Below are 21,857 nucleotides of genomic sequence, written 5' to 3'. Positions count from 1 at the left end.
GCAAAATCGTTTACGAGAGGTTATTAAATCTATGAGAGATGCTACAAAATATTCAACATTTAACTGAAATAATTTCGAATGATTTCTCGTAAGTTTTGTAACATTTAAAAAAAATGATAAATTATCGTAATTTTATTTTTCCCAAATGCCGATTTTTTTTCTAAATTAGTAAAGTTTGTAGTTTTTATTTATGTTACATTTTTCTGCAAAATATGTAGAATCAGTCGACGTAGTTTAGAAATTGTGGATATTTCCATTCCAGTGAAATAAAATCGATTTGTAAATCATGTAATGCATTTTTCAAGTTATTCTAATTTTTTGAATTGGAGCTGTAGTGATTTTTTTTGGCAAACGACGATGATCTTTTTACCTCGGCTAACGAATGCGCATTCGGCTAATGAGCATTTTTGTTCATGTCGATGCACGTGCTGTCGCGTCATGAGCTAAATTTTTGGAGCCAATCATCATCAAGAATTTCTGTCACTCGAGCCCAATTAACACTTGTCCACCTCGAAATTTTTCTAGACGTACCTCCCCATTTCTCTTTCTGAAAGTTTTGAACCATTTAATGTAAAATAAAAGATCCAGCTAATAAAAAATGCATTAAAAAAGGAGCCTATGTTTTTACGAAATCTTTCTATCTGCAGGCATCAGACAGAAATGATCTAACTGAATTACAAATGGATGGGGGCACCCAGAGCTGTAACTAAGATTTTAGCTTCACCCCCAACTTTAAAATTCGATAATTTTGTAATGGTTTTCTTTGTTCCCACTTGAAACTTCCGTCCGGGCCCCCCCTTCCCCCTCTACTTATTGCCCTGGGAACACCTATCAACTCGATAGGGTTGCGTCAACACCAGCTGTAGTAGTTATCTTCCTGTATTCTCATTTAGCCGATTTTGAAGCAGTTCATTTTAGCCTTCGATCAGATTTTGTCTTTTTTATAGTGCTCCTCGGTGTTTTAAAACACTTATCTTTAAATTTTAGGCAAAACCTGGAACAAATCAAACGATTTTCCACAGAAACCTACAGGAAATCACGTTTCGGCTAACGAATGTGATTCCGGAACGAAATAACTTCGTTAGCCGAGGAACCACTATGGTAACCTGTTGCGAATAAAGTGGAGACATGGGAGACGCAACCTGGTGGCTAAGGCTACATCAGCTACTCTCCTATATACTGGCTCGAAACCCGTACATACGGGACGATTGGCAACTTCAAGCTCCTAAATGTTTTATTCATGTCGGCACCTCCTGAGCGGAGACATATCTTCAGTTTCGAATGAAGCAGATATCCTCAGCTTCAATTGGAGCCGAAACAGGCATCTCCAGCTGCGAATGAAGATGCGTCGGGGGGATGAAGCGTATTGTGTAGGTTCAATGGATCACCCTGTATTTCAAGGGACAGTTAAATTTTCTCATATTACTCGGTTCTAGTGAGCGGCGATCACCGTATCTGGATCTGTGCAGGACACGAAGAGACATCAGGACTCAAAAGAACGGTGAGTAAAATTATTGCAAGCGATTGCGTACACGACAAGAAACGTTGGGGCATCAATATGAATAAATGTTTCAGAATTGCGGTGCTAGAGTAGCGAGGAGAATGGCATACCAAGTCGCTAGTCAACCGGTCGCGTTGGTATTCTAGTCACCAATACTTCAATATCCTTGTCAGAGTGACACCTTAGAAATACACGTGTTGCCTTGCACCAAGTCTTCTGGTATCTATACGACTTCAGAGTCTCCTTATGAGAAAGACCTTATTTGGTGTAGAAGCTGCTTAGAAAGCAAAGCATTTTCACAACGATGGAGAAATTGGCCTCGACACCGAAGTCGTCCTCACACGATACCAGAGTACTCAATATATCCAAGCGACCCAACACTTGTATTTCTATGGCACCATTCAGAGGAATATATTGGAGTGTTGGCGACTAGAATAACAGCGCGATGATGTGGAGCGGTGGCGATAAGTCACCATTTCATCCAGAAAAAAAAAATCGTTTGACTTAGCATGTTAACGCATGCGCATTCCGACATGTTCAATGTTGCACGTGAGACGCACTCATGTAATCGAATTTTTACCTGATTTCCGATTCCGTTAAAAAACCAAAAATGTTTCAGTTTAAAAAACAACGCCTATGACGAACTTCGTCACGATTTCTTGCATTTGATGGAGGACGGATGGTGGAGCGCGTTCCACACACCATGAAGCTCTTTCGGCGACATCTTGTGCGCCGTTACGATGGACCTGAAAACGCACGTGTCGTTCTTGCGCTTGGAAAAGTTGAATCCGTTGTTGTTTTCTGGTTTGAGGCCAGCCCGCCTCGCGCAGATGCCGGTTATGAAGACGTCCTCCAGGTAAAAAAACGGCGTGTCGAGGGCCGTGCTGTACAGGACGGGAACAACGTCGTACGACATTACGTACCCCGTGCCCGATAAGTAGGGAGGGTAAGTGTGCTCGGAGAAAATTACGTCCGGCACGAACCACTTCGACGTCCTGTCTTTTATGGGCGAGGCACCTTTGATCAGGCACCCTAGCAACAGTTTCTGTTTTCCTTTCTCTCTTAGGACCTTGAACAAATTTGGCAGATGCACGAACATGTCGTCGTCCGTCTTCATGATGTACCTCGGACTCAAGTTGCTGTGGAGAATCCACTTCAGCAGCATGACCGACTTTATGGTCAGGTTGTTGTAGGTGTCGGAGAAGTCTTGCTGGATGATGTCGCCGTGCTTCTCGCTTTCCTGGACGATGGCCTCATTGAGGCTATCGTTCGAAGACCTCCCGAGTAAGAAGTACACCCGGGAGTGGTCGGCCGTCCAGGAATCTCGAGCCCAGGTGCTTCTTATGGCCTCTCTTGACTTCACGTTAGGAACGGACGAACAAATTATGACCACGGCGAATAGGGTTTCGTTTTGCGGGGTTCTGGGATCTATCAGGGACGTGTCGTTGTAAGGGAGCACGTACTTAACCAGATCTTGCTGGGACACCATCCAGGCCAGTCTGGAAGGGAGAGCCATCCTCCCTGCCCCATGCTTCACCGGCATGTATGCGATGCCCCACACGAAGCAGATGACCAGGACCACGGCGCAGATGCGTGCCAGGGTACGGTAAGGATCGACATCAAGCTTCTCGATATCATCTTTCTGAAAAATAATCAATCAATAATGAATCAATCAGCAATCAATAACATGACATGAATATCAGAACACGTGGGGCCGCAACACACTACTCTGATGTGAACCTTCAGTGACATAGTGAATTCTTATTCGTGGGAATTACGTGACGTGGATATGTCATTCCCACGAATCAGAATTCACCAGGTCACGTAGGAGTAGTGTGTAGGGCCTTTATCCCGTTGCCAAGGTCTTTTCCGGATTGGCTCTGTGGCAAAGTCTGGTCATTGGTGTACACGGTATCAACCTTTGGGAGGGGAGGGGACAAGTTTTTTTTATATTTCTTGAACGGAGTATCGAACTCGCGACACCTCTAAACATCCTTTGGTACTTTAGGCGAGCATCCAAAAGCGCGTTCCTAGATAGATGAAGTGAAAACTAGCAGGTGCTCGAAATTTCATGTTACGTAAGGTCGTGCTAACTGTCTGTCTGCTCTCTGCAGAGAGATTTTTTCCAAACAGCAAACCGGCCTGATTCATGCCTTGAAGTTGAAAAACTGTAGAACACCAACTTCAGCCGACCACCCCTGTGCCACCAATGGGGAGTTCAAACCTGGATCCTTGCATTCAAATATCCTAAAACTACATTGCACTGGGAAATTATCATTTCATTCTGCTAAAATTAACGAGAGAGCAGTGGTTCTCAACTGCCTTTAGTGGTCACCTGGGGCTATATGGCCAAGGGCAGCTCTTGGACAGTGCAGCCAAAATGGGCACTGTTCTAAGAAGGGTGTCAAATCCGAGTTGAAAAGACGGAAAAATGTCTATTAACCGAAAAAAGGGTGCGGGGGGGGGGGCGTTGCCAAAAATAGGTCCTCCGGGCATAAGCGGACACAAGCTTCTCAAATGGGGGGGGGGGGCGGCAAACGTTCCCTCTGTAGGTACTTATGCCTGCAGGAAGTTGAGTTTTTTCTCAAGCCGCCCTGTATGCCCACCCCCCCCCCCCCCCTGTAAATCAGAGATATTCTATGGGGGGGGGGGCAGAGAAAGGAGTAAATAAGCTTGTGAGGGAAAGTGTGACTGTTTCTCACAATACAGAAGCATTTTCCATAAAACCCAGAACCATCTCAACGCCTGGGTTCTTTTTGATATGGTCCGGTGGCCTTATGTCCATAAGAGGCCCCACAGAGATCTAGTACAATGATTTCAGAGAGAAAGTGTACCACTTTACCGCATACCAGCTCTGGAAATATCACCTCGTGGCAATTTACTACCAATCGAGTAGGGTCGGAAATGAAGACGCCATCTATCGGTGGTTACCTCGGGTCCGTTCAAGGGGAAAGAACTTGTTACCTAGGTTCTATCTTCAGGATCGAACCCACGAACCTGACAGTAACCTTCACGGCGGTAGACGAGCATCTTACCACTGAACCACTTGGGTACAGAGACCAATGGGGGAAGGGTGGGCATTGGTGGGCAAAATTGCCACTGGCTATTTCCTCCCCGTAAGGTGCTGCATCAAACGCCTCGACTGCTCCGCTAGTCCACCATCATTGTCATACGGAAGTTGGAAGCTGTTAAGACCATTTGCTTGGAAATCATTTAACATTTTCTTGTTTTTCACCGTGCTGATGTAAGGTAAGCGTGTTTCATTTATTTTTTTTAACTGAATACAAGTTCCTAATACATGCGATTAGCATTCACCCCTGGAAATGTCAGCGGGGGGAAGGGGAGATTTTATTTCCCCCCCCCCCTTCCATCACCGTCATATTTCGTGGGCAGCGGATGAAAGAACTTAAAAATGATGCTCCAGCTGGGCCAGAATTTGTTTGTCACACTTCAGAGGGATGCAAATTGAGATATCATCCCAATGGTTTTATCACTTCTTGAAATATGCCAAACCATCAAAGGAAGGGATCCAGTATTGCTAATACTTGATGGACACGCTACGCACACGAGGAACCTCCCCTTCATTGAAAAAGCTAGGAATAATCATACTACTGTAGTTTGCCTTCCACATCATTGCAGTCACAAGCTGGAGCCCCTGGATGCATCTTTCACGAGGGTCATTCAACACTTATTGTTCAAGCAATTGGGAGATTTTTGCGAAGTAACCCTGGTAGGCTTGTAACTCAATATCAGGTGTCACTATTTCTTGGGGGGGGGGGTATAGTCCCAATCAACATAGATGTATTTACTGAAGTGAATTTCGATGCAGCTGCGACCATAGATATCCATGATCCCTCTGTCGCCTGCCCACCAGCTGAAGATCTCGGGTGTCACAGACCCCAGGTCAAGAGAAAACTCCTTCTGTTCAGACGGATTGCGGATCTGCAGACCCTCAACCCAACACTGCACTTACTGTACTTTCTAGTGACGACGGCGCAGCGTTCACTGTAGGTTCAGGAGATTCCAACAATGCATTTCTTCTCATCTCTAGAGACTCGTCAAGGTCCAGTACCCTCACCTGCTTATGACATCCTATGCTAAATGACATCCTGCTAAAAATATGACATCCATATTTTTATGGGCATCTTTTTATCTGCCACCTCGTTGGGCATTTTGCCTGTTGTGGCGTTGTATTTGTATAAACCCACTCACCAAGCCCAGAATCTCATCTGGTGTAAGCCCACTCACCAAGCCCAGTCCTACCGAATTTGCTGTAAGCCCTCATGATATTGTCCCAATCTCGGAAGCAAACATTTACAAAAGAAAAAATAAGCGAAAAAAAGGGATCTCAGCAGCAGTTTTACCACTTCAAGCCCTTATAAAAATGATCTCATAATAGCGAAGGAAGGAAAGGAAGAAAATGAAAGGCGGTAAAAACTCAAACTGGAATTTAAAAAAAGAAAAGATGGATAAAAAAGAAAAACGAGGTAAAGAAGAAAAAAGTTAAAGGGAAAAAGAAATCCAAAGCGGCTAAGCGTGATTTCTTTGAGGACAGTGACGTCATTGCCTATTCTGTGGAGACTATTTTGCCAAGTCCAAACAAAATGGAGGGTGGATCAGATGCTTAAGCTGTCTACATTGGGCACACGAGGCTTGAGCCGGTTGCGAGGAAGGAGAAAATGAGTTCATCTGTGATTTTTGTAAATCTATATAGAAATAGAAATAGAATAGCAGAAATTTGGCGGGGTTTTCCGCCACACATCAATAATTTTAAAAATTGTGTTGAATTCTAGATTTTTTAAATATTGAGTTCGCTTAGAGATATACGAAGCCCAGGAGATTAAATATGAAGTGATTAGCCGGACCTACTTTTGAGAGTTGGACATTCATGCAATATCATTGATTTCAACTTTTTATTCATATCTTCTCAAGCATGAAAATTAATGTCTCCGTATTGTGTCTTTTGATATTCAACTGCATAAATTCGTAGTTTAGGATGTTTTAAAATTAATTATGGGCCTGTAAAGAACATCGAAGAAATTCCACAGCTTCAATTAACCATTTTTGCAAGCTGAAACAGGCAGATGAATAACTTAAAAGTTCAGGGGGGTGGGGATCAAAATACCTAGCACGCCTTAAAAAAGGAAAAAAACAATATATTTGTTTCTATGTTTCTTTAAATCTAGATTTGTTTATTTCATGAAGTCGCCATATTGGTTAACTTAGACACGGTTTGCATGTCCCTCCAAGAAAGAGGGAGATATCACGTGATCCAAACAGCCTCATTGAAGAAAACCCGGGCAGCGCCGGGTATTATAGCTAGTAAATTAATAAAAATACAATAGTTAGCAAAATGTTGTGAAAATTTTTTTAAATAAATTGAACAATTTCAATTATAAAATAAGTTTAAAATGTACTAAAAAGTTTCATATTTGTAATGAATGATAATATTGCTTTCATGAGAGAATACACATTCATATTCTTTAAAATGCAATCAAACAGTTATTTTTTATATCGGGCAAACTAGCCATTTGGTAGGGTTGCCAGAAAACATTTTTTCTCCCAAAAAAAAAAAAGAAAAACACCAAAATCAAGTTGGAATAATATTTTTTTGCATGAATCTAAATATTTAAACTAACTTATACAAAACTTTCATTTGTTTTTTTTATTACTTTATCGAAAATTTTTTTTTTCCTTAGCATAGCCATTATGTACACCCTTCCCCTATATTAGCTGCTACTTCCGTATTACAAAGTATGCAGCCCCAAAACTTCGTTTTACCCAGGAGCCCGATTTCAGTGACTCTGGCCCAGGAAGAGGTGGTCTGAAGATAGACCTCATTGATAAAATTTTTGTTTACTATAAATCTACTCGAAAAAACTAATTAAATAAGTAGAAAGGATTTCTCTTCTAGATGTGGGGGATCTCAAGAAGAAAATAAGGTTCAAAGGAAATCAAGAGCAAAAAAGAGGGGGAAAGTGATTCAAAGTTTGAGTGATGACTAATACAAAGTGGGAAAGGCTCCAAACAAGCAACATGCGAGGCAAAGCAAGCATAAGAGGACTCTTTAGGGGGCAAAGCAAGCATAAGAGGACTATTTAGATAATTCGATCATAGTCCTTGGGTGTCATGAAACATCGAGCATGGAATCCATATGGAAAAAGACTTACGGTTATTTAAAGCTCATGTTGGAATAGATTCAATGCAGTAAGTGCTCTTAGCATATCTGTACTGATTTGGAAATGGTATGTGTTTGTGGGTCTCCAGCAGTGTTACACAAAGTAATGCTCTCATATTTGTCATTGAGCCGAGATAAAGATTCACAATATGCAACATTAAAAATTTGTGAATTTTTTGCATACTGAATTGGCAGAGTCAAAGGAAAACCATCATACACATAATATTTCAAACTGGATCTCGCTGAAAGCTTCATTGAAGTTATGGATATAGCAAGACAGCGTTCAAATATTTATATAGAATTAAAGTAATGAATGAAAGCTTCAAATATGTGTGTGGGAAATACGCTGGAGCTACTGAAGAAAACATTAAAGAGTGATTATTTTGTCGGTTCCCACATTTGACTACTTTTTAGAGACTAAAAGTTCAAGGAAAGTAATTTGAAGAGATAATATGTGGCATGTTTTCGTAAAGTGACAAAAAAAAACTTCCTGAGGTATGCCAATGCAAATAATTATGGTGCTAAACTTTGGTTGAATATATGTCAGCCATTAATTTTGGCTACGATGTCTCTTCAAATATGTCTTTCCATTTTTTCTATTCAGTTTAGATATTTTACCCAGAAAAATACAGGAATTCCAGCAAATGAATGAGTTGTGTGGTCTTGTGGCTATAATAATGAACTCGCATCTTGAGAACCCAGGTTTGAACCCAACCGGTGGCACAGTGATGGTCCGCTGAAGCAGTGGTTTCCAACTTCAAGGATTGTGAATGCAATGTGTGCTCGTATTTGCACCTCAAAGTTGTGAACCACAGAAAACCAACTTCAGTCGGCCATCTGTGGTGACGGTAGGGGGTTCAAACCAGGGACCTCGACAACATGCCATTGCTGATGTCCCTCTGTTCACAGAAAGAGAGAAGTACGATAGGACATGTAAACAAGCGTGACTCCCGTCTGGAATCAAAAGGTTACTCCTATCAATCCTGCTAATACTAGAGAATTTTGTACTCTAGACATACTTTCTCCAGTGAGAAAGAATTTCTGACCCAATTCAATTAGTAGCACATTTGCTTATGGTGACATGACTGAATTTGACCTGCACCTTACCCTCCCCACATACACACACATCCTGGAGCCGGCCCCTAGGTTAAGATCTTTTGTGGGCCTCTTCTATAGTGAATTTATAGTTAAAAACTAATAATAATAAGTAGAGCCCGGAAGTTCATGCAAAATGCCATAAGGGGCCATTCGAGTATTACATAAGCAGATTTTTAGCGATATTTGACCCCCCCCCCCCCGTCAGCAAAATTTCGTCAGCAGCTTAGAATATTTCATATCTTCAAAAACGTTGGTTGATGACGTAAGCAACCTTCAAATACCCCCCCCCCCTCCTCCCGTGTCATCAAAAGTCAGCAAATCCAAAACCTCCCCCCCCTCGATGCTGACGTAATACTTGAATGACCCCTAAATGCCTCTTTTTTTTTTTGCCAATTTGCAAAATTTTTTGGGAAAAAATGCCTTTCTTGAAATTTTCATGCCATAAATGCCTATTTTAACATAGTTTTAAGTTTATTAGTGAATTACAAAGGTCATTATTTATGAAACTTACGACATTTTGAGCATTGAGAACTTCAAAAGAATTGCTCTTTTTAAAATTTTCCAACTCTCAGTATTAATTATCATCAGAAATCCCCCTTCCAGCCCCATAAAGACGCAACCAAGTGATCTAAGAGATCAGTGCTGCCACACATTAACTTTGCTTTGACCAGATGGTGTTAGACATGAATGATTGTTTCAGATGAACGCAGTCCGTGTGGGAAAAGCAGAGGAAAATTAGAAATTTTTGTTTCCTCACATAACATGGCTCGTTCGGGTATTGGACTGTATTTCAGAGATTGGTGAAATCAAATTTTTTTCAATATTTCATTGGCAGAACTGAATTCGATATTTTATTATGCAACTTCAAACTACCTACAGATTCTTTTAGCCTCAAATCCAGTGGACTGTGCCATTGGCTGAAAATCTTGGCGTATCTTGCGCATTGCAATGGTACACAGCAGGCCAACTTTGAATCCACACTTACTTGATGCAGGGATACAGGCATGAAAAATAATGTTGAGTTTCTTCGTGGGTCACCTTGCTTTGTATTAACCCTAGAATACTAACTAAAATGTGGTGTGGGGGGGGGGGGGGGGTGGATGACATCCATATTTGTTATGGGCATCTTTTTTTCAGCCACCTCGCTGGGCATTTTGCCTGTTGTGGTGTTGTATTTGTATTTGTAAAAGAAAGCTGATAAAAACTACATGTTAACTGTCTATACATCTACGTTTCTGAGATGTAGGGTTAGTATTCTAGGGTTAAAAATTAATTTTCTAACAATATTTCACATTATGTCGAGTGGGGGGGGGGGCAAGTGCAGTCACATGCTGCCACGAAGTTAGACTGGGAGAGATCTCAGCAACAGGATAATTCAGGCAGCAGAGTTCTGGCGTTCATTCAATCAGCAGGTGGCTCTATTTAAACTTGAACATATATTCCATAATGGAGGCCCCCCAACAGTCCTTGCAATATGTTCAATAAATTAGCTCCCATACAAGTAATTTGATCCTATTTCTACTGGGCCATAAGTTTGCAATTCGACTTTGAACTGTGCAAGCTATATAAAGCCGAAATTCCCTAGATCAATAGTGGGTTTGCATAAGCATAGGATTTATTGCTAGCATGCAATTTTAGCTGTTGGGGTAAATAGTTACTGTAATGTCCATGGACAGACATACAGGAAGTGGGGGGGGGGGGGTCCTGCATTGAAGATGTGTGCCGGCAAGGTGAGCTAATATGTATACAGTAGAACCTCTCAATAATGAACACCATGGGACTAAGAATTTTATTCACCAACAGGGAGTATTTATTAATATATACCTTTAATATATTGAGGCCCGGTTTCACAGACTTAAAAAGTGTCTGTTAATAGTAGGTGTCCACTAAACGGGGAGAGCATATTCGGAAATAGACTTGAAAGTCTGGGGGGGGGGAGCACACGATGATGATGATATCAATTCATATATACATTAGATCATACGACTCCACCTTTGATTTGATGCTGGGGTCAATGCCCCCGTATCTCCGCCCATGGAGGTGGGGGGGGGGGAGTTTGTTAACCCCTTAACTACCACAGGCATATATACATATACAGTAAAACCTCGTTAAGTTGTCACTCCAGTTAAGTCGTTGTTTTTTGTAAAGTCTTTCCAGCTTTTGTAGGAAAGAATGAGTGACTAAGTTTGAGATAGAGGAACAGATAATTTCTATGGCTTCATTAAAAAAAAAAATAGCTTGTTAACAACATTGCCATGTGATTAAAAGTCACCATAAAAACCTTATGTTACAAAACGGAACAGTTCAGGTAACAAAAGTTATGCTGGGGAAGCTGATTTGCCGACTAAAGTTTTTGAAACATTAAGGGACTGTTCGAGCTAGACCTGGTTTTTGCAGGGACCTCACTAATTTAGGGCTTCAAATATGAACAAATTATATTTGTTGAAAAACCAGACATTTTTTCCAAAGTTGAGGTCTTCTAATGTGTGCTTTTCCCTACCCCAGACCCTCCACGTGTCCCTCAACGTGGACATTGTGTTTGAGATTACCTTGATAAATTTCACCAAGATTACCTTGTAGTTGTTTTATGAACTACTGATAAAGAATTAAGAGTAAAATTAGATTAAAGTAATTAAAGATTAGATTTCATGTGTATGTAAAATTAATGTGCAATGGTTCTATTGCAAAGAAAAGCTAACTAATCTAGCAGTTGCTATGATTAGTCTAAATTAAAAATTACTAGTATAAACCAAACTGTGCCAGTATATTTCAACACAATAAGTTAAGTAATAAAATCTCTAAAAAGGTAAAACTTCAATTTTTTCCTTTTGTAATCTATAAATAATATTAATATTGTAATTTTAATTCATATTTTAATAAATGTTATGTTATTTTAAATTCATAAGATTTTCACAATACTGGACATTAAAACTGACAGCAATCCGCTTAAGCCGTCATAATTTCTCGATAACATGAGGAGACAAGTTATCGAGGTTTTACTGTATATACCCTATGGCATCTGTGTGTGTAACTGCTATGACCATATTTATACGTCTTTACTCTTTGTGATCGAAAAAGAGTGGCACTGAGGAGCGGATCATGAAAGATTTTGTCAGCAGTTAAACTGCATAAACGTATGTATTTACATCATTATCATTATGCCCTCCCCACAGACTTTCAAATCTATTTCCGCTTATGGTATTGCCCTCCAATAAAGCTATTTCAAGGAATTTACATTACGCCCAAGTTTTGATCAACGAATTTTAAGTTTATCCTGGTTTTTCAGTTGTGTAAACTGGCCACCCTCAGTCAAGGCAACAATTTTAAGGCAGTCTTCAGGCAAACACTTTCAGGGGGTGGGGCTGTTATATCAATGTAAAGGGGTCATTCAAGTATTACGTCAGCCTCGAGGGGGCGGGGGGGTTTGAAGGTTGCTTATGTCATCAACCACCATAATATGTGGTAGGCGTTCTACCATATATATATAGTTAAAATGAAAGTAAATAAAAATAAACAACTCGCACTTATACCTTCCTGTTAGCCATGGTGGTGAGATTTGGCTGTGTTTATCTGGACGGTTATCAACCACGAATCGAAATAAGATACAGTCCCAGTGAGGACCGGACACTGGACATTGCCGCTGCCCACGAGAACTGGAGCATTTCTCTGGACCATAGCACTTATTTTACTGTTATTTACGACACGTACGATTTCACTGCCAGCTTCTTATCGCTGGACACGGTCAGCGAAATTCCTCAAGTAATTTGAAGACGCAGCTAATTTCATCGCTTCTTTCCTCTTCAATTAAAAAGCACTGGGAACAATAAATATATAAATAAAACTCTACTCTGTCGACGAGACATAAATATAAACAAAAACGAGGTTAAAGGATGTTCTGCGCTCTGGTCTTCTTCTTTCTTCTTCTTCTTCTTCAATTATACAGGGCTTTATGCCTTCGGGCCATCCCCTGTTAGAGAAAGAAACTTCCACAAGAGCATAGAATATGTTATAAAAATATACTAACGAAAGAGCTTTCAACAATCACAGAACACATAGAAATTTCAGCAATTTCCATTCTTCCTACTTCTTCAGAAGGGTATGAAAAAAAGAAAAAAAAACACAAACCAGACGAAACAAACGCAGATGGAGATGTTATATGAGATGGAGAAGAAGTCTTCAGGCTTAGGGGACGATGCTAAGCCGCTTTAAAATGATATGATGACATGGAGTCCCTGGATGAGTGTGTGGTAACAAAAAATGAAACCAAACAACCAAGGTAGAAAAGGACAAAAAACCAAACGAGAGAAAGAAAGAGGGGGAGAGAAAAAAAAAAGAAATAAAAACTCAAGAAAAACGTTGACTAAGGGTAACAAACCTCTCAAAGCTACAGATAATGTTCTCAGGTCTGCCTGAACAGAACTCGGACCAACACCTAACTGGTGGAGAAAGAGAATTAAAAGTTGAGAACCGAACCTGGGAGAACCTAATACAAGAAAACAAAAAGTGAGAGGAAGTTTCAGGAATCTTGCATTGTAGACAGAGAGGGTTAGCCATTTTCTTAATACGATGTAGGTATTCGTTCAAGGGAGCTCTATTGCAAATAAGTTTGTAAAATAAACATTCCAACCTTCTATTCGAAAACAAAGGGGAGAAGTTCTGGCAGCAGTTATAGAAGGAGCTAAACTCAGGAATAGATAAGAAAAGAGCATTGCGAATATTTTCCTTGAAGTGGCGATAGTAAAGAGAACGAATGTCCTCTACATAAAGGCTAGAAGGTAGAAGATCAACAGTAGTAGAAGCTACAGTACGAACATGATTGTCAATAGTTTCATTAATGGCAATGCCCGAATGACTTGGGACCCAGATTAGTGATATGCTGTTAACCAAAGAACTAGTATGAACCAGTTGAGCATACAGTAGGTGAGTCACCGTAGATGAATGAATAGAGAAATTGTCGAGAGCCATGATGACTGATTTGGAATCCGTAAATATGAATATTGAAGAATTAGACGATTGAATGAAGGATCTAAGACCTAAAGTAATAGCAAGGGCCTCCGCAGTGAAAACTGAGGAGTCTTTATTAATGAACCAAGACTTGATAACTTTTGTAACCAAACAGAAAGCTCCACAAACCACTTGAGATGATTTAGACGCATCCGTAGCAATTACATGAGCATTCAGCGGCAGAGACTCAATGTACTCTTGGAATATTGTTTGATAAGGGATGGTAGACTTAGTTTTTTGAAAGTTAAGACCCTCCGATATGAAATAGATATTTGAGGGTATCCACGGCCAAAAAGAATAAATTGGACGCAGCATGGACCTGTGGGAAAAACCAATGGTATTATTGAACTGTGATATTTTCCTAGCCAAAGATGGCGAGAGGCGACAAAAACCCGAATCTATATGGTTAGAGTGACCCTGCGTGGGAGAGGCTGTGGCAGAAATACAAGATAACCCAATCCTGAAGAGAATGGAATCCTGAAAGGAGGGTAGGGCGAGAATGGTTCTGAGTTTATCTATGCGAGTTGACGTAGGGAGGCCTAAGATAGATCTCATCGAGGAGTTATAGATTGTGTTTATCTTGGTGAGAGAAGATTTGGCTGCATTAAACCAGGCCACAGCTCCGTAACCAATGGTACCTCCAATGATGCTCATTAGCACAGGTTTGAGGAACTTGCAAGGAACATTTCTTGATGAGTGAGAGATGGAGCGACAAATGTTTAAATATAGAGTGCCCTTAGAACGCAGAGATGATAATTGTTTTTTCCAGGTGAGAGTACAATCCAGATGAACACCCAGAACTTTCAAGTACGGATCAAACGGAATGGATTCGCCATTAATGTTGAAAGAAGGAAAGTATGGAGGTCGTCTCCGTGAAAAAATAGAAAAACGAGATTTGGATAGAGAGATGCACAAGCCACTATTTTCAGCCCATCTGAGAATGTTAGGCAAGGTGTTCATCAATCTGAACTCAGCATACTTCCCATCTAACGCATTCATCTGAAGAAAAATATCATCAGCATACATAAAAAACTTAATGTCAGAATTAATATATGAGGTTATATCTAATGTGAACAGAGTGAAAAGTACTGGCGAGAGGGTAGAACCCTGTAAAAGACCGCAGTTGGGAGCAAAGGCACCAGATATGGAACCCCTCCAATGAATGACATGTTTACGGTTCGAGAGATAATTAAAGAGCCAAGTTAAAAATTTACCATGAAAGCCCAAGCGGGCTAATTTGGCAATGAGCAAATCATGCCTCACAGAATCATAAGCAGCTCTCAAATCTAGAGCAATAATGTAGCTAGTATAGCCCCTTTGGAGGGCATATGAAATAGAGGACACCATATCTTTCATGCAAATCTCAGCACCAGTTTTTGGTCGAAAACCATAAAAGTTTTTTGGAAAGAGCTCAAATCGTAATGCAATCCAGGTGATCCTAAAAAGAATGATTCTCTCAAAGATTTTGCTAATAGTGTTTATAAGGGTCAGAGGACGAAAGTTCTTCGGATCAGTAGTTGGTTTTCCTGACTTTGGAATAAAAATAATACGTCCTTCTTTAAAAGACGGCGGCACCAGCGATGAAGACCAAAGGGTATTAAAAGCATTCAGAAATTCAATCCCCTTATTTGGAAGGAGTTTGTACACCTTCAATGGAACACCATCTGGACCAGGGGTAGTTGAACGACCAGAACAAATGGCTCTACGAATTTCCGTGGGAGTGAACGGTGCATCCATCTGAGCCTGGAACTCACGAGGAGGACCATAAAAAGTAACGGTTTGAGATCGGCCAGGTGAAGAGAAGTGGTAAAATTTTAAAAGTTGGATCTGTACGAGAGGCTCGACATAACTATTATTAGCAATCTTGAAAATATGCCGGGAATCATCCCAAGTTTTCGCCACGATATAACGGTGTCTACGCAAGACAGAAAAGAGAACTGAGGGCTGAGTAAAAGGATGAAGTTCTTGAGCCAGAGTCTTCAATCGTAGAATGCGAAGGTGGCGACGAAAAACCGAAGCTAATTTTTTATATTTAATCCAGTTGGCCTGAGAGGGCACACGGCGAAATAAGCGGAAAGCCCGTTTTTTTTCGATAAGAGCAATACGCCCTTCTTTATCCAACTTAAGCCAAGGTTGTTTCTTCCGGTACACAGAGTACCTAGCTGAGTTAACAATGGAAACAACATGATTGTAAATACTGTCGAAATCGTTAGTAGCGGGGATGACAGAGAGACCTGCCATTACTGCTGACCATTTAATGTAACGGAATTCCTGAGATATGAATTGTTTATTCAAAGAGACGGAAATTTTAATTGGCAAATGATCACTATTGAATAAGGATTCACAGGGAGTCCAGATAATATATCTATAAAGACCTGGACTACAGAAACATAAGTCGATATAAGATTGTGAGTCCTTGCTATAAAAGGTGGGGCAAAATGGAGGAACTAGACAAAGGTTATGATTAAGATACCAGTTAAATAACATAGTACCTGCAGGAGATACAATATGTCCTCCCCAGTTTGGATGATGACTGTTGGAATCTCCGATTATGATGAAATTCCCAGAGATGTATGAGAAAATATTGTCAATAGCAGCGATATTGAAAACACCTGGAGGACGATAAAAATTTACAACATACATAGAAAAATTATTTAGAAAAACTTGAACAATCATAATTTCAAAAAAGGGGTCCGAAATTTTCCATATCAAAGATGAGGAAAGAGATGAATTTACCGCGGTCACTAAACCACCACCTGGGAGAAGTCGATCATTTCTAAAAATCTGAAAACCAGCAAGAAAAAAATGGTCCTTCGGTTCCAGAAAAGTCTCCTGTAAACATAACATATCATAGTTTAAACAAAAATTTCTGATAAAGGTTGACTTGGACTTGATGCCTCGGACATTCCATTGAAGAATTCTAAAATTCATATTATTCATAGTATTTTTTTTTTTTTTTGGAAAGGATTAACTAGAAAAATATATTGAACTGAAGAGAGGGAAAAAGCATCAAATTCACAGAAAAAAACAAACAAAAAAAACCAACACTTATTTTTGGGAGAGAAAAAGGAAATATCAAGCGAGAAAAACACAAAAGGAAAGGGAGGGGAAAAAAAAATCAAACGAAGCTCGATTTGATCACAAAAATAAGAATACTGAACTCTTGTCAGCTCTAAATGAGGTAAAGAAAAACCATTATCAAACTCGATAACAGAGAGAAAGGAAAAAAGATCAAACGAGGAACAAACTTTAAACGAGAGGGGAAAAAAAAGGGGGGGGGGGGAGACAAAAACGAAATTAAGTGAAAAACTAGGTTCCAACATTTGAGGCCGAGTCATTTTTCAGTCTCTTAGTTAATCGTCTTTGTTTAACCCTTTCCGCAGGAGAAGTATAGAATTTATTCGATTCAGGATCTTGAGAAAAGTCACTATCATCATTATGCTCAGGGGGCAAAGGTTGATTGAAGATAGCAGTCGAAGGACCAGAAGTGTCCATATTTACATTCGAATTAAGTGGCGGTATTATATTCACCTTATGTACAGCTAGGTTAACCGAATTGACTATTTCGGGAATAAGCGCTCTAATAGAGTCATTCAGCGATTCCTGAAGACTTATTTTCAGATCTTTAAGTACAATTTCTTTGATGGCAGATACTTCCGCTTGGACCAGGGAACTGATCTCAGCCTTGAGAGCACTGAAGTCAGATGACATGGAAATGCTGGTCCGAGCAGCATATGAAGAGGAATTCATTTTACATCTTTCTCGAGCGATGTTTATTGGAACATGATGTTCGGCTTTATAGTGATATGCTTTTGACTCCAAGACATAAGCAGGGCACTGACGATCAGAGGCAAGATGAGTGGAAGCCTTACAGTTAATGCAGGAGATAGGGTTTTGGCAGGTTTCATGGTTATGATTTTGGCCGCATCGTTTGCAGATCTGAGATGATACTCTACAAAACTTTGAGCGGTGAAAGTAGCTCCAGCAGCGAAGGCATTGATTAGGACGCTCAATAAATTTACGTGGACGAAATATCAAGAACCATAACTTTATTTCCAGCGGAATGTTCCTACCAAGAATCGTTACCAGAACAGTTTGTAAAGGAATTCTTTCTTTTATAAATCTTCGAATACCGATGACCTGTAACCCCTCCGATTGCAGTTCTTCCGCAATTTCCACTACTGCAATATCACACGGAATATTTAGCAAAAATTTGGAGGTAATCGAATCCTTCAAAAGGACCGATTTAACGGGAATGTTCAAAATCATATCTATTTTTTTTATCTCTTTCGCAGTGTGAATATTTTCCGTAGAGATTAACAGCTCACTTGAGCGTGTGAATCGAATCTCCGAGATGTGTTTAGGGACAGAGATTTTTGAGCAGATATCCTTTTTCAGGCACAAAGGCCTGGATCTGGGAATAATTTCTGCACCCGAAAACTTGAAAGTTAGCAAAATGCGAGGGGACTCACCAAAACCGTCCAAGATGTCTTCATCAGATAATAGAGTATTCCAATTATGACTTGTAGACGAGACTTTGTCTGCACTGCCCGCTGGCTGTGTATCTATTTGAACAGCCATAGCTGCACATTTGAAGGAGTCAAACTAGACCCCGGAAACGGGCAGAGCCCTAACCAAGAGCCTTGATCCTTCACTTCAGGAAATTAAATAAAATTACTCCTACGAATATAATAAATAAAGAAAACTGCACTTAAAGAGGGAAACACTAGTAAAAAATTAAATAAAGGGTAAGGCACAAACGCAGAGCGAGAGGGGCGTAACACCAACCACGCTGCTTCACCGGCTCCCAAAAAAACCTGCGCTCTGGTCGGTTTTGACTGTGCAGTTTGTCTCTGACGTTTCAAAAAAAAGAAATAAATTTTCAAAAATGACGATTTCCTTAGTTTTACATCATATTTAAGAAAACAAGAAAAAAATATAATCTGGAAGAACATATAAATCATGAAAATTTGTGATTTTTGTATTGATAGATCGTAAAATCTTTGCGAATGTAAGTCAAAATGTTGCGACTCCGATTTTTTCTTAATTTGAATTGAAGAATTCAGTGGAAATAGAGTTCTTTCGAATAATTCAAGACATTTTTTTGAAATAATATATGAAAGTTGCATATAAAAGGTTTGATCTACCGTTTGATTTATACTGTTTGTGCTGCCATCTAGACTCAAAGCACAGAACGACTTTTAGGGTGATCTTGAAGTTATTGTTAATTTTTCGTTTAAATCAGTTCCTTATGAGCGAATCTTAGAAACTGAAGTGGAAAGGAAGCTCAGTTGTTTTGTCTGCAAATAAGGACACACACACACAAACAAAGTACTGAAATAAGCAGACGACAGGCTCCGAAACAAAGAATTTGCAGACCACAGGTGAAAAACTCTAGTTTCCAATATTTGATTTCCATATGAACATAATGTCTTAGAACAAAGGGCTGTTCTGATGACACAATAACAGTAGTTCGAATTAAATTTGGTTGATTAATTTTCGGATTAAACTTGGAAACGATTCTTCCATCTAATTTCTCATCAGACATTTGGAAAGTCCAAAGTTGTTTCAACTTGCCACTAGATGACAGCAGTGACTCTATGTAGCCGAATTCAATATCTAAATATGTACTGTAGTTATTTCATTATTTCAATTTCTGATGAACAGATGGCTTCAGGAATCACATAATATCACTTATGGAATTAATCGTGCATTGTAACTGGTGCTATGATTTACAATTTAGATTTTTATCCCTCCGAAAAAAAATTATGTTCCTCATTTTGGTTTTTCAAATCCTACCCACCATTTCTGAAAAGAAAAATTTGTCAACAATTTCTGTGATCACAGTTAAACAAGGTTGAATCATTAAAAAAGGTGTGAATCATTAATCAAAGACGTAAATATTCATCCGAATAATAAACATTGTCAGAGATAATTATGATTGACAATAAATATTAGCGAATCACTAGGAAGTTGAGATTGAGAATTTTGTTTAGAGAAATAAGCCTCTCGTTGTGATTGGCGCGTTGCTATTTGTCGTGGGCGTCATCATCGACACTAGATTCTGTCTCCATCCATTTTTTTTTGTGTTAACGTTGTTGCCACTTCTGATAATGTTATTATTGTTGTTGTTGTAGTACGTATGTGCTGCTGACCCAATCATGGCGGAAGATCATTGTTTTTGTTTATCGCTGTCGTCAAATGAAGTGTTGATCGCAATTATTATCGATAACAGGTAAAATCCGATTGATTATTTTTTGTTTTGTTTCCAGTCCAACTTCGATCCTGGGATCGTTGCGTCATTGTTGATGTGACAATCGGATTCGCCCTACCTTTCCTCCCTTTTCCGAGAATCTTTACACAATATTAAAAAAAAAACCAATATAAAACGCGTCATATTATTTCTCATGGAAACAACGAATTATTCATTGCTTGGAACGCAGTTATTCAGTTATGGTTCGTACTCGGATTTTATCGTTTAAAAGCTTCGAAAATTTCATTTAGCATTATTGAGATCTTGATCTATTCACTATTATTATAATTCCAGTATGAAGCATTGTTAAAGGATAAAAATAATAGTATTGATGATGTTCTTTTTCAAGAGCTGGGTATAGGTTCAATATGTATTATAATATTATTGAGTGAGTCTATAATTTATAACATGTGGTTATATTAGATCTAATTTGTCGCTTTAAAAAGGAAGAAAGATTAAGATGGGAGAATGTCATGAAATCATTTGGAAGGTTTTTTTTTAATGAGATCAATCGGAACTCATAGGTGTATTCACAGGAGGGCTAAATGGGTTATAGCTCAGGTCAAGTTTAGAATGGGTGGGGAATGTCAGGAATTAGTCAAGAAAATTAGAATTAAATGGTGAGAGGAGGTAAAACTCATGAGTCCGTCCCTGTCTAGAGAACGTGTTATCAAAATAGTGACCTGGACATTGTGTAAGTATCTGAGCGATCAAAAGAACGACTGACTGGAGAGTGTAAGCATGGGAGAGATCAGTAGGTTGATCCAGAGAGCCATGGACTATGTTATTCAGTGACCAAAAGAGTCATCTATAGCAGAGGTTCTCGAACTGTGCCATGGTGTGCCACCAACTTTCCTTAGGGACACTATAAAGCTTTGGCCCTGACAAAGGTTTTTCGAAGAGACTCCTTGTTAAACTGTTCTGGGGAGCCATGAATAAGTGTTGATTGGGGGGGGGGGGAAGTTTGAGAACCCCTGACCTAGAGAATGTGGAAGTATGTGAGTGATCAAAAGAGTAACCTACTTTAGGGTGTGTAAACATTGACGCGATCAGAAGGAAGTTTGACTCACAGAGCTAGGGACCGTGTTAGTGATCGACCAAAAGAGTCACCTAGAGTATGTGCAAGTATGTATGTGACCTACTAGAGAGTGTGGGAGCATGAGAGCGATCAGAAGGTTTACCCACAGAGCTAGCAACTAGGTTTGTGAGTGACCAAAAGAGTCACCTAGATAGTGCAAGTATGCGATCCACCAGAACAGTGCACAAGTATGTGAACCGACCAAAAGAGTGATCTAAAGAATGTGTAAGCGAGTAAGTGTGCAAGCACAGCTTAAAGCAAAAAAGTCAGAGAGTTAGTTCAAATGTATGGAAGCAGAGATGCCGCTGTACTCTGAGGAGGTATCTCTGTGAATCAAATAAATAGTTCATTTGTAAAAACATGTTCTATCCAAAGATTCATTTACTTTCGTTGTCTACTAGTAGGAAAAGCTTGCAAAGAAGCCCATTGACACTGAGAATTTAACATATGGAATGTAGCACATGTAATAAATCTAAACCAAATATGCAGTTGATACCGCTTATAACATTCCCATTTTGAATGTTTTTCACTTAGTACAATTGATTTTCATGGTCCCAATTCTAAGCAATTCTTATTAAGATTCCCCATTTGAAGTCTTTTCCTTTTTTACAGTGTTTTTTTTTATGAAAGTTTTTGAAAAACGTTATAAGCAGGATCCATTGTAATTAAGTTAGAGCATTTATATATTTACTAATAAATCAATCTATAAATTCCCTTCTGATTAGAGATGATTATTATTAGATGA

At 39.5% G+C, this 21,857-nt stretch overlaps 3 protein-coding genes across 3 annotated transcripts in view; 1 reads left to right on the top strand and 2 right to left on the bottom strand.

Annotated features, from left to right (window-relative positions):
* Positions 1 to 12,684, bottom strand: LOC149081278 (beta-1,3-galactosyltransferase 1-like). Its single transcript, XM_089238114.1, has 2 exons — positions 12,308 to 12,684; positions 1 to 3,143 (listed from the first exon to the last, which is right to left on the bottom strand). The coding sequence occupies exons 1-2, from the start codon at positions 12,320 to 12,322 to the stop codon at positions 2,151 to 2,153; spliced, it is 1,008 nt and encodes a 335-aa protein (XP_089094240.1). The 5' UTR covers positions 12,323 to 12,684; the 3' UTR covers positions 1 to 2,150.
* Positions 12,621 to 18,564, bottom strand: LOC149081277 (uncharacterized). The gene is made up of 3 exons (XM_089238312.1): positions 18,254 to 18,564; positions 16,274 to 16,393; positions 12,621 to 12,760 (listed from the first exon to the last, which is right to left on the bottom strand). The coding sequence occupies exons 1-3, from the start codon at positions 18,360 to 18,362 to the stop codon at positions 12,621 to 12,623; spliced, it is 369 nt and encodes a 122-aa protein (XP_089094438.1). The 5' UTR covers positions 18,363 to 18,564.
* A 1,349-nt stretch (positions 18,565 to 19,913) lies between these two features.
* LOC149081276 (uncharacterized) overlaps positions 19,914 to 21,857 on the top strand; it is a 66,579-nt gene continuing 64,635 nt past the window's right edge. Inside the window, exon 1 of the mRNA XM_089238111.1 lies at positions 19,914 to 20,016. The gene's annotated coding sequence lies outside the window, so the exon portion shown is untranslated. The remainder of the gene's footprint in view (positions 20,017 to 21,857) is intronic.

Source organism: Pholcus phalangioides, unplaced genomic scaffold, assembly GCF_987345545.1.
Source record: "Pholcus phalangioides strain wild (caught in Gottingen) unplaced genomic scaffold, Ppha-v1.0 ptg000010l_1, whole genome shotgun sequence".
Classification (NCBI taxonomy): Eukaryota; Metazoa; Arthropoda; class Arachnida; order Araneae; family Pholcidae; genus Pholcus; species Pholcus phalangioides.
Note: the sequence above shows the minus strand (reverse complement) of the source record. Positions and strands in the feature narration are given on the sequence as shown.